The following is a 17,127-nucleotide window of genomic DNA, read 5'->3' as shown; positions in this document are numbered from 1 at the left end:
GTAAGAGGAAAGTCGGCCGATTTGGTAGTTTGACCTTACAAGGCCACCGTAGCTACGTACAAAGCAGCAGGCGCGTACATTCTGATGTTGCTCATGAATGCTAAGCTAACACCAACAGTCCTTTTTTATCATTTATCATACTGAGTTGAGAGTGTTTTTGAGTCAATGGAGAGTGTAAATGCTAAGTACGTGTCGCAGAAAATCAGTAAAACCAGATGGAGACCAGTTTCACATTCGTCTTTGCAGCAACCAGACATCTTTGCGACGGGCTCGTGGGATAACGAGGTTGGCAAGTTGTCATTCACTGTTAATGTTTATGATAGTTGTGACTTGCAAACTTCATAGAGAAATATCAGAATTGGATGCTATTTTTCTAATTGCCGACTCACACGTGTTGAAACAGTCAAAACACGATTTGAGACATGTTGTGAATCCTAAATTGACATTTCGGTGTGATTATATTTATGCTAAATGTAACTGCCAAACTCCATAGAAAGCTCTCTTAATTTACTGCGATGTTGGTAAATGGCGGTGCTGCACCGATTGTAACTGTCAAAATATAACTGGAGAGATCTTATGCATCGTGAGATGTAATTCCGGTATTAAGTATTTGAGGTAAATGCGACTGCCAAACTTCAAAGAAAAAACACCTAATTGTATGCGATTATTGTGATTGGCTGACTCATATGTTGTAACTGTCAAAACACGACTGAAGGCATGTATCAAAGGTGTCATTTCGGCATAGAGAGTATGTATGATAATAGTGACTGTCAAACTAAATAGAAAAAGCTCTTAATTTTATGCAATTTTCTTATATGGGGGGCTTGCCACTTTTACACTTAACAACACCAATATTTTTTTCTATTACAGGACAACAAGATTTCATTTTGGTCCATTGGGAATAATGGAACCACTGGCATGGATGATGGATTTGAAGGAGACCCACAGCTGCTGTGTGAACACAAACATGATGGAGATGTTCTGGACCTTCAAGTAAGACACTCATAGGAATCCAAATTAAAGTTTCCTCTACAATAGTTTAATCTGTACAATTGTTCCTTCTCCTTTCTTCTCCAATATCTTAAATGTGTACTCCTAGATCCTGTTTTTTTTGTTTTTTTGTTTTTTTGTTTTTTAGTTAAGGGATCATGTGGCCAGGGATTGTTGTGGCACAAAAAATTGAATGAAGTTAACTAATGGAGACACTGAATTTCATGACATTTAAAAAGAATTTGTATTTGATAAGATTTGGCCACGTCTGTCTGAAACCCAATCATCCTAAACTTGTATTGGCTGATTGAATTGGTGCATCCCTAATTCAATAAAGTTAGACTTTGTGTGGTTTAAAAAAAAATATTAAAAAGGGAATGTGTCGCTGTAAAGGATTTATTGCTGAGTGCGACTTAAATGCACAATACTTTACAATACAAGGACAAATAGGATCTTTAACAAAGCGCGATAGACATCATAAACATGGACTATGCATTACACTCTACTATTAATTTGATATCTTTGTTAATTTGAGGCAGGAAATGATGCCAAACTTCAATTTTCTTTGTAATACAAGTTTGTGTGCCTAAAGTATAGTTCCAGGGCTGATTTCACCTTTGTCCCAAAAATGTTTTGTTTGTTTGTTCTATCAGTTTTTGGACCAAGAAAGAATTGTCACAGCGTCATCAACTGGAGCTGTCACCATCTTCCGCCACCACCAAAACAGTCAGGTACACATAAGCCCAGTCTTCCACATACACAGTTTTCATGTGCACAAAGAGGTCATCTGTAATGAGCCTTTAACAATGGGACAGGTTACAGCCTCTCACAAATGAGAACATGATGGAAATATAAACACTGTTTGGCCTGTCATGATATGTTGTCCCATTCATTTTAAGACCATTTCATGCCACTGATCTAATGATAATATGATAACACGGTAATGTAATTACACTCTTTGAAAGAGCAATGAATTTGAATTCTTTGAAATGTTCAGAGCAGATCAGGATTGAAATATGTGAAATGACACATGAGTCTGATAATAGTAGGGAAAACCCTGCTAGTTATTCTGGCATTATGTTGGCCAAAATGTTCTCTTAGATTCTTATGTGATCAGCCACGCATGTAAACACAATGGGCAACATTGAGGTCGGCAGAAATTATCGAAGACATGTATGTACATCTTAAGTCAATAAGATATGCACAATAAGTTGACAAAGTAACATCATGACAGGCCAAAAACAGTAATACTAATGATATTAGGGGTGGTTTATTTTAAAAGTCACATTTGGCTTGGCTCTTAACATTGATCTTAGCACTAAAACAGTATGATATAATTTATAAGTCATATTAAGCACAGACTAGGAGTGCAGTACAAGGAAGTGAATGCTGCACAAACAGTTTAACTGGACATATAACATACTTGTTGTATGATCAATATATTCCTTCATATTCTCTTCCTTGAATGCAGACGATATCAGTTTCTCAGAGCTGGGCAAGAGCACATCGTTACCCTTGTGACAATGCTCCCTGTACTGGTGTTGTATGCAGCAGTCCTGAGATTGTCACTGTCGGTGAAGACGGCAGGATCATCGTCTTCAGAGCCGACCAGGAGGGAGTGGCTCGGGTTATAGGTGGGATTGAGCTACAGCTCCTGTAACTACACCATCATGTCACATTAAAAAACGCACTGGAGCACATTTGTCAGCAAAGAATGGCATCTTAGTATAATGTAACAAGCATGTTTTTTTTTACCACTGCCAGAGAATGCGGACAGCAGCACGATCCATGCTGTGACTTACCTGAGGACATCGGAGATTTTGACGGTGAACTCTATCGGCCAACTCAAGCTGTTTGACATCAGACAACAGAGCAACTCGCCATCCCAGATTCTCTCTCTGTAAGATCAACAATAACGTTTGTCTGTTCTGCTCCTTCCTTGCTGCATTTCGTACTTGAATTTTATTATATGAAATTCAAATTCAGCATTTTCATTTCAGGTCAGGCGATAGAGTCCCTCTGCACTGTGTGGACAGACATCCGAACCAGCAGCACATTGTGGCCACAGGAGGGCAGGATGGCATGCTCTGTGTCTGGGACGTGAGACAAGGCAACACACCCTTCTCACTCATGGAGGCACACTCTGCTGAAAGTAAGACTTTATTTTAGCAGATGATTTGATTTTGCAATGGCAGATGTTTTCTCTTTGCAGGGACCTTTGCTTTGTTTTATCAGTAACGTATAAATGTTTTTTTCTGGTTTGCTGCACAGTGTGGGAAGTCCACTTCCACCCATCCAACCCAGATCATCTGTTCACATGCTCAGAGGACGGTTCACTGCTGCACTGGGAGACTTCCTCACCTTCAGACATGCCCTCCTTCTTACAAGGCAAGTCAAATGTCTCTGTCTGTATTTCAGTTGAGCCAGTAGAGAGATATTACATTTTGTTTTCCAAAGAAAAGACTGCAAGGTGCTACTAAGAAACAGCAATTTACTACAAAACAGGATGTAATGTAAAAGCCATTTCTACCATGACAAGACATCAGGCCGGATTTCACAATCATGCACCTTCCATGTTCACCAGCTTTGCAATGTAAGTATTGTAGGTTTTTTTTTTTTAAATGCAGGTGTGTTATTATGTAAATTAAGTAGGCTGATTCCCTCACAAGAGTTTAAAGTGAAGGCTGATGGGAGAAGGTGTAAAAACAGCCTGCTTTTGCGCACTTCGTTCACCTCCAGAAACAGTTTCTGACTTTCTTTCAAAATCAAGTTTTGACAAACTTAACTTTTTTTTGGTTGGTTTTGTCTGTTTCAAAGATTTAAGTAATTATAGAATTGAGTTGTGCTTGAGTTTTTCTACATCAGGCTGTCATTAGTCACTTCTGACCTACCAAAACAGTCACCAGATTTTATCAGCAAATTGCTGCATCAAGAGTTGATTTAGGCACAGCAGCACAATCATATGATATGAACAGCAGCTTCTGTATTAATCATAGAGTATATATGTATTAGTCACATGTATTAGTTATAAAAACACTGAGTCAGCTAGTGTGATACAGTCTGCCAAGATCTAAAAAGCTGGTATATCAACATGCCAAGGAAACGATACACAAACATAAAAACAGTCAAGTAATCATAATAGTTCCCTAAGATATTAAGAGATAGTTTATTAATTGTTTTGCAGGTGGCAGGAACAACAGCATGATATCTCGCAGTGCGATGGCCCCCGCTGGAGGGAACCAGTCCCTGATCAACGCCTGGCTCAGCGGAGACTCCAGTAAAGGCCGTCTGGAGACGACTCACATGCTGCCCAGCCAGACGCTGTCCGTCAACAGTTTGGATGTACTCGGACAATGTCTTGTCTGTGGGACTGACGGAGAGGCTATTTTTGTCAACAGACAGGTCCCGGTTTAAAAGAGTTGTTAGTGTACAGGACAGGATCTGTTTATTTCCAGTCAGGACATGTTTTATTGTCTCTTTCGAACATACAGTGTGCCCAAAATACTGTGTTCAAAAGGTTTTTTTGTGTGTATTTGGTGTTTTTTTAGATCATCATTCCAAGCATCATTCTGAGTATTTCAAATCAGCTGTACTTATGTATGGATGACATTGAAAACTGTTGAAATAAATAAATTAATGAAAAGGCTTTATACAAATGTTTCATGCGTCTGTTGACTTTTTTGTTAAAATCGAAGATAGAAATCCAAGGTGCATCATGAATACTGTAGCTGCAATCACTATTGACCTGTTTTTCTGTTGAATACTGTTGAATCATGTTAAGTTCAAATGACTAAAATGATTAAAAGTAAAAATGAAATACTTGTTACGTGTTCAGGAGCAAGAGGTGAATAGATGATGGGGGGAACGTATAAAAAAGGAATTGTAAGATGTTCTTTAATAATACACACACTTAAAGACATTTTCTGTGTGCAGTATTGGCCCTCAGTGTTACCAAGATGTCCCTTTTTTTAAAAATAAATAAATAAATAAATTTAACAAAAGTACACTTTCTGAGTACTGAACCCCACATTGCTCATCAGTGAGGGCCCTGCGATGAGCTGGCGACTTATCCAGGGAGTACCCTGCCCTCGCCCTGAGACAAGGCTGGGATTGGCTCCAGCAGCAACACCCCGCAACCCCGGATAAGCGGTTTGGACAATGACATGACATGACACACTTTCTGAGGAAATCGTTTTAACTCAGCCCACCTGTTCCTTCTACGCATATGTGTTTTTAACTGACTTATTAGCATGTCAGCTAACTACCATGTGTTATACAGTTGCATTATTGTAGATATGTACTATGCTATTTTGTGCCCATTTATTAGGGTGAATTTTTTTTTTTTGGTTGATGGTTCTTATTGCTATTTTATTTTTAGAACTGGTTTGTTTGTATGTGTGGTTTTTGGTTGTTTGAATCATTAAAACTCACATCCGGAGCCCCTTTTATTAGATATTTTATTTTGAAACTTAGAAGAACCGGATGTGTGTCGCTCTTCCGTGTCTAGCTTGTTGCTGTTGTACTTGTCATTCAGACATCCCAGGAATTCAACACGACAAGGAACAAGCCAGCTCGGCACAACAAGGACATTTTAAGTTAAACTCTCGCCCTTGACGCCCAGTAAGGTCAAGGAAATATCGTTTGTTGTCAGAATAGGAAAAGTGTCGAGGAAGGCGGCAGATACAGACTGTGGTAAGTTGTCAGACACGGCTAACAGCTAACCAACTGTTGCCAGTTGTGTTCCCGAGCTAGCAGCTAATTCCCAACCTGTTGTTGAATTAGCCTAGCAGCAAATGGATGCCTTTAACGCACAGGCCGCGGAGCAACTGCTGCGCTTTCGACTTATTGCAAAGTGAGGTCGCGGATACTTCAGTTTGCAGCTCATGAGTCGCCATATCTCGGAGAAATTTGGACGAATGCGTCAAACAATTTAATTTTAGCGCACTTAACGCAGCACAATTAGCGTTAATGTGGCTAGCGCTCTGCTAGCCCCGTGTTCCTAGCGACTCTAGCAAAGGGACGGGCTCTTGTTTTGTTAGGGAATACTTAACTTTGAGCAACAAGTTTAGCTTAATGTGAAATGGCAAAGCATTAAAATACAACTTTTCTGGGGCTGAAGTATCATATTTACTCAAGGTGTCAGGCTGATTGATAATGATCATATTTCTAATGTCTAGCTCTTCATATGTGCTATTAGCCCGTTCAACATCTCATTTGTCTGAACCAGTTCACTTATGAAATATGTACTCTGGATGTATGCGCATCTCACATCTCACTTTTTTATTTATTTATTTTTATTTCTGTAAGCAGAACGCAGATGTGAGGTCAGACCACTGCCATCCTTTTCTGCAACCCTGGACTGAGTGACATCTTCTTCATCCCCTTCATCGTCATCATACATGCTCTTACATGAAGAGAGGGGAGAAACCCGAAGGATACAGGCAGATGAGACCCAAAACATTTCCCACCAGTAACTACAGTGGCAACAGCCAACAGATGCTGCAGGAAATACGGAACAGCCTGCGTAACTTGTCCAAACCCTCTGACCCACCTAAAGTGGAAATAGGTGGAGCTGGGAAAATGCTTCCTGAGGACCCAAGGCAACAGGGGCGCTGCAGCAACCCAAAAAACCCGTACCATAAGGCTTTACAGGAGATCCGCAAATCCCTGATGCCTTTTGCCAATGAGCCCAACACTTCAGGCCCTGATGTGAACAAACACATGTCGCAGGAACCACCATTTGTTGGCTTTGAGGAGGTGAGTGGGTTTTTTGTTTGTTTGTTTGTTTTGTTTTCTACCGAAACTAGTTGTTGGGAACAATTGTGGAGGGATTTAATTCTAAATGTAACTCTGTTATTGAGAATAATCACTCTGTGTACTTTGTGTACTGGAGAATTATTTGAAAAATGAAAAGTATGCAAAGTGGAATGACGATGGGCTTGTACAGGTGTCATTACAAAAGCAGTTTCTGAGTTGGCGGTGGCCACTTGTTTTGAACTTGTGAATGCAATCCAGGTATGAAGTTGCACAGTGTGCATTGCAGTAATTTTCAGTCGAAACAAGTTCAAGCTGTTGGGAACAGCTTACTTGCTGATTTGCATCATATTATTTTGCAGCTATTGTCATGATTGTATTTTTTGTAAGCAACACCTTGCGTCTTTTTTGTTGATTTAATTGACTTTTGAACACTGTAAAAATGCTATAACAAATGTGTTTTACAGCTCATTTGCACAAGAAACCAAACTCCACATTTCATTTTTTTCTCTTTTTTGCCTTGTGAACAGAGCAATATTCGCAGTGTGGGGGCAGATTACATGGGTAAGGTGAGCTACCAGGACTCGATGAGGGAACAGATGGCTGCTTCCAATCCCAACGCTACAGGTCTGAAAGCCCAAGGTATGTTACTGTCCACTGGGACTAAATGCTGGGTTTCCTCTTTTATTTTCCATTGAGGTGTGTTCATTCAGCCTTGATAATGTTTCCAAGATTTGGGACATTAGCTTGAAGAAATGACAATACACGCCGACCAAAAGAGAGTGAGTCACTGCATCATGTGATGGAACAAGTTGACTGGAAATTAGGTTTTTGGTTTTCATTTCATGAGCTCTCAATATGGCAAATTCAAGGAAAGTCATGACAATATGTTGGAAACTTTTTTGGTTTCAACAGGTGTTTAGTGATTTTTGACAACTGGTCTGGACCTTTTCATTAAAAAAAAATACAGTGTGAGGAAATGCTGATCATGGGTGTATTTTACAACAAGCTACATTATACTTAAGGCTTCATAATTTTAGCTTCCATTCTTTTGCATTTAAAAACATTGTACATACCGAGTAATTAACTGAGTCTTGGAAACATGGCTCTGAGGAGAGAGCATACCATACTTACATGTGCATGTCTGTGTGTGAATTTAACATATTTTACACAGTGCAACAACTGTTGGCTGCAAAAAAAAAAAAACATAGTAAGACCTTTTATTTTAGTTTCAGTTTAAAACAGACTTTGGTTTTAATTATTTTGACACAAGTACATAGTGCTACAAGTTAGACTTTATTTTCCTTAATCACTTTGATTGTGATTTTGCTTTTTTTGTGTCTGCAGGAGCTCCACATATCCAGCAGGCTGTGCTGAGGAGGCCGAGCTGGAAAGGCTCGAAGGAGTCTTTGGCTCCTCGACATGTTCCTCTCATGGTGGATGGAATGATGTACCGCTCAGACAGCCCTGGACCACCTCCCGCCTTCCCACAGGGTCACCCTGCCAACAGCCAGAGAGTCAATCCTCCACTGCCGCCTCAGGTGCGCAGTGTCACACCTCCACCAAGCCGCGGTGCCATGCCTCCTGCACCATCCTGGGATAGCAACCCATCAACCAAGCGCTACTCTGGCAACATGGACTACCTTGTGCCCCGCATCTCTCCTGTACCCCAGGGGGCCTGGCCTGATGGCTACCAAGCTGCAGCACCTCAGAATCAGCGTGGGATCAGCCCAGTGCCTATGGGCCATCAGCCCATCATAATGCAAGCCTCCGGGGGGAATAAGTTCACCTTCCCCTCTAGCTGGTCACAGAGTGGCTCCCCACAGACAGACTACATGACCGGAGGCAGCAGACAGCCTCCTCCCCCATACCCAGTCAATCAGAGCAGCCGCCACAGTCCCACTGACCAGATGCAGGCAGGAGGACCTGCGTCATCTCCCTCTTACATCAACGGTGGAAACATCCCTCAGTCCATGATGGTCCCCAACCGGAATAGTCACAACCTTGACATGTACAACATAGGTCCTTCTCAGTCCTGGCCTCAGGCTCCTCTGGCTCCCAACCAGCCCCAGTCTTCCTCTGGCAACAGCAGCAATCAGGATCTGTCCCCATCATGGCAGCACAACATGCCAGTTCGCTCTAACTCCTTCAACAACCACCAGCTGAATGGCAGACAGGCCCACCCTGCCAGTTCCCAGCCCTCTGCCACCACGGTCACTGCCATCACCCAGGCCCCTATCCTGCAGCCAGTCAAAAGCATGCGTGTCCAGAAACCTGAGTTACACACCGCTGTCGCTCCCACACACCCTCCGTGGATGCAGCAGGCTCCACCCCCTCCAGCTGCACCTACTTACCAAGAGCCCCCAGCCCCTGTACCTCAGATCCCTGTTGTCGCAGAAGTCCCCAGCTACCAGGGCCCCCCTCCACCCTATCCTAAACATCTCCTCCAGCAGCAGGCTGCACCCTCCCCCCCTGCCTACGACCCAGGGGTCAATAAGCTTGGCACAGGTAGAGAGGAGCCCGCTGAAGAGGAGAGCAGCAGCGGTGACGGCTCCCGAGACAAGCCAACAGAAACCCCTGAAAGCACCACAGCGACAGAGAAGGAGAAGAAGCAAATCACAACATCGCCCGTTCCTGTCCGCCGCAACAAGAGGGATGAAGAGCGGAGAGGGGAGTGTGGGAGAGTTGCGCTGTACTCCCCGCAGGCCTTCAAGTTCTTCATGGAGCAACATGTGGAGAATATCCTAAAGAACCATCAGCAGAGGATTCGTCGGAGAAAGCAGCTGGAAAGTGAAATGAATAGGGTGAGAACATCAGTCACCATAGTCATGTAATTTTCTGATTGTATTTTTAACTTTTGCTCTTTAAAAGTAAACCTGTCACTCTTTTCAAACTTTTTTCTTACTATCTTGTGATAACTGTATCTCTCTGTGATTTGTCTTTTTCATGCTGTTTGATATTTTCTTAGCTGTTCTTTCTCTTCCTTTCTCCCCTTGCTGTCACTAACAGCTGATCTAAAAAAGGTAAAGGTGTCTCTGCTGTCTTGTGCGACAGAATAGTCCTCAGACATCGGTTATTCAAGTAAGATTGTGATGAGAGTTTGGTCGTCTGTATTTTAAATGTACTACATGCAGCATGTTGTGGCAGGAGGAAATGCATGCGACTCGATGACCTCCATCTCACTGATCAAGTCACTGCTCGAGCATTTTTGTTTTGGACTACAGCAATGTTTAACACACAAGAAAAATGTGTCATAGTTCATTTCTGATGCATTTTGTAGTGCTTTTCTTAAGTGTATACAGTCTACCCAACCAGGACTACTTGTGTGTTTTTATTGAACCATTTAGAGGTCATGTGGCTTTTTAAATACATTTTCACTCTGTCCTGTGCTCAGGTGGGTTTGTCTTCAGAAGCTCAGGAGCAGATGCGGATGATGCTCTGCCAGAAAGAGTCCAACTACATACGGCTAAAGCGGGCCAAGATGGATAAATCTATGTTCAAACGAATCAAGACCCTTGGCATCGGAGCATTTGGTGAGGTGTGCTTGGCTAGAAAAGAGGACACAGGAGCGCTGTACGCCATGAAAACGCTCCGGAAGAAGGATGTGCTGCTGAGAAACCAGGTGGCCCACGTCAAGGCAGAGAGGGACATCCTGGCTGAGGCTGACAACGAGTGGGTGGTGCGTCTGTACTACTCTTTCCAAGATAAGGACAACCTGTACTTTGTCATGGAGTACATACCTGGAGGGGACATGATGAGCCTTCTCATCCGACTCGGCATCTTTAAAGAAGAGCTGGCTCAGTTCTACATCGCAGAGCTCACCTGCGCTGTGGAGAGTGTCCACAAGATGGGCTTCATTCACCGAGACATCAAGCCTGATAACATCCTCATAGACCGAGATGGACACATAAAGCTGACCGACTTCGGCCTTTGCACCGGCTTCCGCTGGACACACGACTCCAAGTATTACCAGAGTGGTAAGTCTCACTTTTTTAATAACTAGCAGTTCATCTAAAATGTTGAATTATCCTCATCTTTAAAATACAAACCATACCTTCTCAAATAAGATCTTGTTTTAGAATTTTTTTGCTGGGAAAAGGAGCAAAATCAAATTGCCTGTGGTGTGATGGATTATGTGGAAAATTCATCTTAAAGTAAATTTCCACATTTTTATTAGGTTGAAAAAAAAATTAATATGACAGTTGATGTCTTCATTCATTCGGTATATACAGAAAATGCACATCAGAGCTCAAGTTGACTTCCGATTACTATTTGTCCCCAAAAAATATTCAAGGTCCTGTTATAAGAAACTAGGAAGACCAACAACTTCTCACATTTAAGAGGCTGGAATCAGCTTGCCAGTACATTTTCTGTCAGTTGACAATTCTTTTCAGCACTCTGGTTCTCCTTACAACAGACATGTTGTCGCTGTTTTGAACGTGGAGGGAACAATGCCAGTAATGAGTGAGGTATTAAAAGTGTTGAAGTGTCAGTTGTAAGGTGTGTACTGATGTGACAAAGGCAGCTGGTATGCAGGTCACTAGGTCCACTTTTGAAAGATTGATCAAGTATTTTACAAGTAATTTGACCCAGTCAGCTTGTTTTTTGTCTTAAATCGGCAAGCAAAAAATAAACATCAATGTGTGATGTAATTCGGAGCTCTTTTAAACTGCCAGGAACACATTTCTCTGCTGCTGAACCTGTTGTATGGAAATAATGAGATGACTTCTGGCAGTTTCAGTCCAATTAATACCTCTTGGCTTCAAAAATCCACATTCCTGGAACCCTTCATGAGACACAGTGAGATGTGACATGCAGCGAATACTTTGGAAGTCATGAAAACACTAAATGGAAGAACCATATACCTGGTAGAAAACCACATCTGTTGAGTAAAGTAATGAGCGCTGTGTTGTGTGGTCTCTTTCCAGGTGACCATGTGAGGCAGGACAGCATGGACTTCAGTAAGGAATGGGAAGATCCAGCCAACTGCCGCTGCTCAGACCGCCTGAAACCTCTGGAGAGGAGAAAGGCCCGGCAGCACCAGCGCTGTTTGGCACATTCACTGGTGGGGACGCCCAACTATATCGCACCAGAAGTGCTGCTGCGAACAGGTACAGTGGACCTGCTGTGGGACAGTAGTTGTTTTGTACTGTATTTAGTAAATTATGCAGCCTTTTTCTCCTGACGGTTTACGATTCCTCAACTTAAGGTATCTGCAGATGTGGTGTACCAATTCAATCCCATTGTTTATTTTTTTATAATAAAAAAGTACAATAAATGTAGTTATGGTTACAACTCTACGAGATGAAAAGGGGGCAACCATTATTAATTATATGCTTGAATATTATTGTAATTATGAGTCTAATGAGAGATGGGGACTGGGGAGCGACATTCTAACATTGTCCATGCTTACAAAGGTAAACTTGGAGAGCGTGGAGGGTTTAGCTGGTGCTCATCACAGCTCAGAGCATTTGTGCATGCAGAACAGAAATTGTTCCCTTGCTGCTTTTTATGTGTTCAGGTTTGAGACTAGATATAAACAGAATAGCTCCACTTCTTGCTCTCTTTATCAGTCTTTGCCTATTTTTCTGTGCATCTGACACTACTCCCATCTTTCAATGCTGATTTGGATGTTTTTACCTAAAAAACAGTAGAAGCTTCAGATAATTTGGGTGAACCTGCCTTGAAACTTTTCTAGATGTTGTTGCAGAGTGACTGACAGCTTTAATCTCCTCCAGGATACACCCAGCTCTGTGATTGGTGGAGTGTTGGTGTGATCTTGTATGAGATGGTAGTCGGACAGCCCCCCTTCTTAGCGACCACACCCCTGGAGACACAGCTGAAGGTATGTGAAGCACCTGCAGTGAAAGGTTTAGCACCTACAGTCTGCATTGTTTCTAATGTTGTCTCTGCTGTTGAAACTAGGTGATAAACTGGAAGAGCATGCTGCACATTCCCCCGCCAGCCAAGCTCAGCCCAGAGGCGTCAGATCTTATAGTCAAGTTGTGCCGCGGCCCAGAGGACCGGCTCGGCCATAATGGCGCCGACGAAATCAAAGCTCATCCTTTCTTCAAGACCATCGACTTCTCAAGCGACCTGCGGCAGCAGGTGGCACCCTACATCCCAACCATTGCCCACTCCACAGACACCTCCAACTTCGACCCTGTGGACCCAGATAAACTGTGGAGCAGCGACAGTGACGGCGAGGACAACCTCAACGACACCCTCAACGGCTGGTTCCGCAATGGCAAACATCCGGAACACGCATTCTACGAGTTCACCTTCCGCCGCTTCTTCGACGACAACGGCCACCCGTACAGCTGCCCCAAACCTATCGAGTACGAGGGTTATGACGGGGACGAGGCGGACTCAGAAGGCCCGGCGCAGGAGGCAGCCAGCAGCTCAGCCAATCAGGGCAGAGACCTGGTCTACGTGTAGGACTGAGGACTGAGCTGCTTGTACATAACGAGTTCATGGAGGGTGTTTTTGTGTGTGTGTGTGTGTGTGTGTGTGTGTGTGTGTGTGTGTGTGTGTGTGTGTGCGTGAGAAGGGGATTTAAATCCTGGAACATAGGAACATATGTTTGTAGGAGTCAGAATACTCAACAGCAAACAGTCACACTACAAGTTAAAGGAAAAATTATGGGACAACACGCTGATTTCCTTTCTTGCCAAAGTAAAGATTAGAAGGTCAGCGGTACTTATGTTTGTACGGTAAATATAAAGCTACAGCCAGCAGCAGCTTAGCCGAGCAAAAACACTGGAAATGATTCCTTTTCAAGAGTCACTGGTCAACAAGATAATTTGTCCAAACAGCAACCAGGAAGAGACAGTAAGATAAGATACAAGAAAGACTCTCTGTACTTAAACTGAATAATTCATCAAAATATTGCAATATGGCCGAATGCAACATAGAAATATAAATGAAGCACTGCAGTGGCCCTCAAGTCATATCCTCCACACAGAAGGGAACATGAACGTTCGGTACAAACAACAGCGAAAATCACCAGGTGTTGATAGGAAATGATCCTTTTAAAATCCTTTTCAGCGATAGTGCAAAATTTAGGATTACAGATTTCAAATAGCATTTATTTGAAAACCTAACAGCACTGTGAACTGGTTGTACTTTGACTATTACACACTTTTTAATCATGAAGAGATTTCTTATAGAAGACATCTGTTTTTTTACAGGCTACCTGTTTCCCCATTCCCAGTCTTTATGTTAAGCTAAGCTCAGATGTGTTCCACCTCTGTGTTTACCGTACAGACATGAAGTGGCATCAGTCTGTTGGCAAGAAAGAAAAATCCCCCTAAATTGTTCTTTCCTTTAACATTTCCTTTAATGCATGAAAGGTACACTGTAGCATGTGTTCAGAGGAAGCAGAAAAAAATCAGGGTGCTGTCCTTGAAGACTTATTCCCCCCCCCCCTTAAAGCCTTAATTTATTTAAGAAACTATAACTGGTGATACTAGTGTAGATGCTGTTTGAGTGTGGGAACTTGTTGTTGGAATTACATTTTAATGGTTAAAAAAAAAAAAAACGTCTTAATTTATATTTTCATGTCTGTTGCAATGGGGATTTAGTGTCGTGACTTGTAGAAATTTGCAGGGATAAATTGCTCTAATTATTCATTGCTGTGCCTTTTTCTTGATCTTTTTTCACCAAATATACAGAGGGTTAATAATCAGACTGGCATTTTAAATGAGAGTAGCAGTAGCTGATTGAACTACAGTAGCTTTTTGTTGTTTTATTTTTCTAATTTATACCTAAAATGTATTTATAAATTAAGTTGTATACAGTTGATGTAAATATTTTTCTCCTCCCAGTCAGCTGATTTTCTTTTTTTTTTCTTAGGGCAGGCCCTCGTCAGTGTCCACTGCTGCTGCCTTCTGTCGATATGTTGTGTGATTTTCTGTCTCAACACTAACTCACAGGACTCTGAATGCATTCACATCGTTTGTTTTACTAAACCTCTTTCATCACAATTCATTCTTCATGCTCGTCTCTCAACCAAAGCACTAAATAGGTGGGTTTTGACTTTTTCTTTTCCAGCAACCCACTGTTAGAAAATAACGATCACAGGACCATGAAGTTATAAAGCAGAAGTGCATCATGGTACTCTACGTCGTCTCTGCTCCTGTCTTTGAGAAACACTAAAGCTGACCATCACGTGCCTCCGTATTGATTTTTAAAATATAAACTGGATTGATGGACTGACGGTTGGAGAGCAGAACAGCTCTCCATCACATACAATGATTTTGTAACCCGCTGTACTTTTTTGTTTTGTGTCTAGGAAAAGATCTCTGAATGTAGTTATGGACTTAATGGTGACCACTGGCCTTCTGCACTGGTTTTGTGTTTTCGTTGTGAGAGAATTTTATTTTTGTGTACATCGTTGCTCTGTGAGGTTGGGTACAGGGGAAGAGGGTGATAAATAAAGAATGTAAAGAACAAAACATGTTGGACATGCACACCAACTGTGTTGTATTATTATTAGTATCATCAAGTAGAAACAGATGACAGGACTGGAGATTTGGATGAGGGCTACAGCCATCAATCGATTAGTTAATATTTGGATAATCTAGTAAATTGTTTCAGTCATTTTTTTTAAGTCAATCTTTCTGATTCCAGCCTCTTAACTGTGTTTATTTTCTCCTCTATGACAGTAAACTGAATATTTTTGGGCTGTGGTCAAAACAAAAGGATATCATCTTGAGCTTTGAGGAAAAACCTTTTCACCATTTTCGACCGTTTTTATCAGTTGAAAAGACAAATTGACAGATTAACTGTGAATGAAAACAACCGTTCATTGCAGCCCTACAATAATTGTCGCCATCATTTAACCTTATTGATAACAAGGTCTTTAAAATGTCAAAAGAAATCACTGTCTCAGTTTAGTGAAGCCAGAGATGACATCTTTCAATGTCTTGTTTTCTTTGACAAACAATCCAAACTCAAAAGTTTACTGTCATGAAAAAGAAAAGCAGAAAATGTGGTTTTTGATTTTCAGACTGCCCATAAGATGAACTAATTTAAAATGTGCTGCTGTGGCTCTGACGCAGCAGACAATCTGCGGTGTAACTGCTTACTAAAGTTAGAGTGGAATCGATGTAGTGGAGTGAAAAGTACAATATTTGCCTCCAAATGTAGTAAATTAAAGTAGCAGAAAATGGGGGAAGTGAGTAATGTACTTATCTTCCATCACTGCAGACTAAACTTTAAGAAACTCCCTGATGCTCTTCTGGGTCAAAACATCTAAGTTTACTCAGGCAACTGAATTTAATCTGGTGTTTTTTTTAATTATTGCAGTGCAGGATAATAACTATTTGAAAAGCCATCACAAACGTCACCAGTGTTGTCTTTAATGCTGAAGAAATACTTCTCATCAAACATATCAACCCTCAAACGGTTTGTTGATCTATCACTATTTTTACAAGCCTAAGTATTGAATGATCTTAGATGCTGAAATGCCATGTTGTTACACGGAAATTGAAACTGAAACTGATTAGAGTTTCCACACAGATAAAAGCTCAACATGAAAAGTACTGTGAAGAGGGAACTGCTCTGACGTAGATGGATGTGGACCACAGTTTAGTCTTGTCAGAATAGAAGAGGCAGGCTGCTGGTGTGATCAATTTAAGGCTGCAGCCACCAGAGGGCGCCACACAGACGCTTCCAGCAGCAGTCACTGTGGTGTAACGGGCTCCTCTACAGGCCCCAGTGAACCAACAGCAAACCCTTCGACCTCTGATATTTCATCATATATCAAGCAGGTATTTTTGACAAATGTGTCCTATTATCAATCTATCCTTTTACACATTTTCATCCCTTTTACAACAGGCTGAGTCGCTCCATTACTTTTATTGCAAAATGCAACAAGAGGTACCAAGCGCCTTGTTTCAACACTGAAACTTAAGTCTTCATTCTGGGATTTTTGAGATAGTTTCACATATTAACATCCCCCTGAGGCAGATGTTAAAATGTATGTTTCTACCTACAGATTCGTTTGTTTCTCACTGTTTTACAAAGTTAATCCATCACAAGAAGTTAGTTTGACCCTACCTCCCACCTGAAATATGTTAATTTTCTTGTCGAGCAGACAGTAAAAAAACTAGATTCATAAAGTTTGAAACCTCCTCTGAAATTGAAATGAATCTTTTGTATTTGGATATCAGCGGTTGTCCACAGTGCGGCCCCTGACGGTACATAGGGACTTGATTCATCTGCATGAAAATAAGCAGCAAGACATTTGCTTATATGTGGCACAAACCAGGGACCAGAAATAAAGTTGCCAGTGAGGAAGGCCTTAAAAACTTGACTCAAAAAAGGCAAGCAATAGATTCTGACATTTAATTCTGTGCTTTCTTATCATAAGGAAGCAAA

General features: G+C 41.7%; 2 protein-coding genes across 3 annotated transcripts; both read left to right on the top strand.

Moving 5' to 3' along the window:
* The first annotated feature begins 16 nt into the window (after positions 1-16).
* nup43 (nucleoporin 43) lies at positions 17-4,648 on the top strand. The gene is made up of 8 exons (XM_037086083.1): positions 17-285; positions 871-993; positions 1,644-1,721; positions 2,462-2,624; positions 2,755-2,890; positions 2,991-3,142; positions 3,262-3,378; positions 4,175-4,648. Exons 1-8 carry the CDS (start codon positions 166-168, stop codon positions 4,402-4,404), a joined length of 1,119 nt encoding a protein of 372 aa, XP_036941978.1. The 5' UTR covers positions 17-165; the 3' UTR covers positions 4,405-4,648.
* An 847-nt stretch (positions 4,649-5,495) lies between these two features.
* lats1 (large tumor suppressor kinase 1) lies at positions 5,496-15,217 on the top strand. 2 transcript variants are annotated; one of them, XM_037086480.1, is made up of 8 exons: positions 5,496-5,682; positions 6,301-6,747; positions 7,275-7,386; positions 8,092-9,548; positions 10,139-10,721; positions 11,673-11,855; positions 12,483-12,589; positions 12,670-15,217. In XM_037086480.1, the coding sequence occupies exons 2-8, from the start codon at positions 6,400-6,402 to the stop codon at positions 13,180-13,182; spliced, it is 3,303 nt and encodes a 1,100-aa protein (XP_036942375.1). In that variant the 5' UTR covers positions 5,496-5,682; positions 6,301-6,399; the 3' UTR covers positions 13,183-15,217. The 2 variants fall into 2 exon arrangements, with proteins under 2 accessions (XP_036942375.1, XP_036942376.1); XM_037086481.1 differs by having other exon boundaries at positions 6,298-6,747.
* Positions 15,218-17,127: the final 1,910 nt, after the last annotated feature.

The sequence above is a fragment of the Acanthopagrus latus genome, chromosome 22 (assembly GCF_904848185.1).
Source record: "Acanthopagrus latus isolate v.2019 chromosome 22, fAcaLat1.1, whole genome shotgun sequence".
Taxonomy (NCBI): Eukaryota; Metazoa; Chordata; class Actinopteri; order Spariformes; family Sparidae; genus Acanthopagrus; species Acanthopagrus latus.
This window is presented reverse-complemented; position numbering and strand designations above follow the sequence as displayed.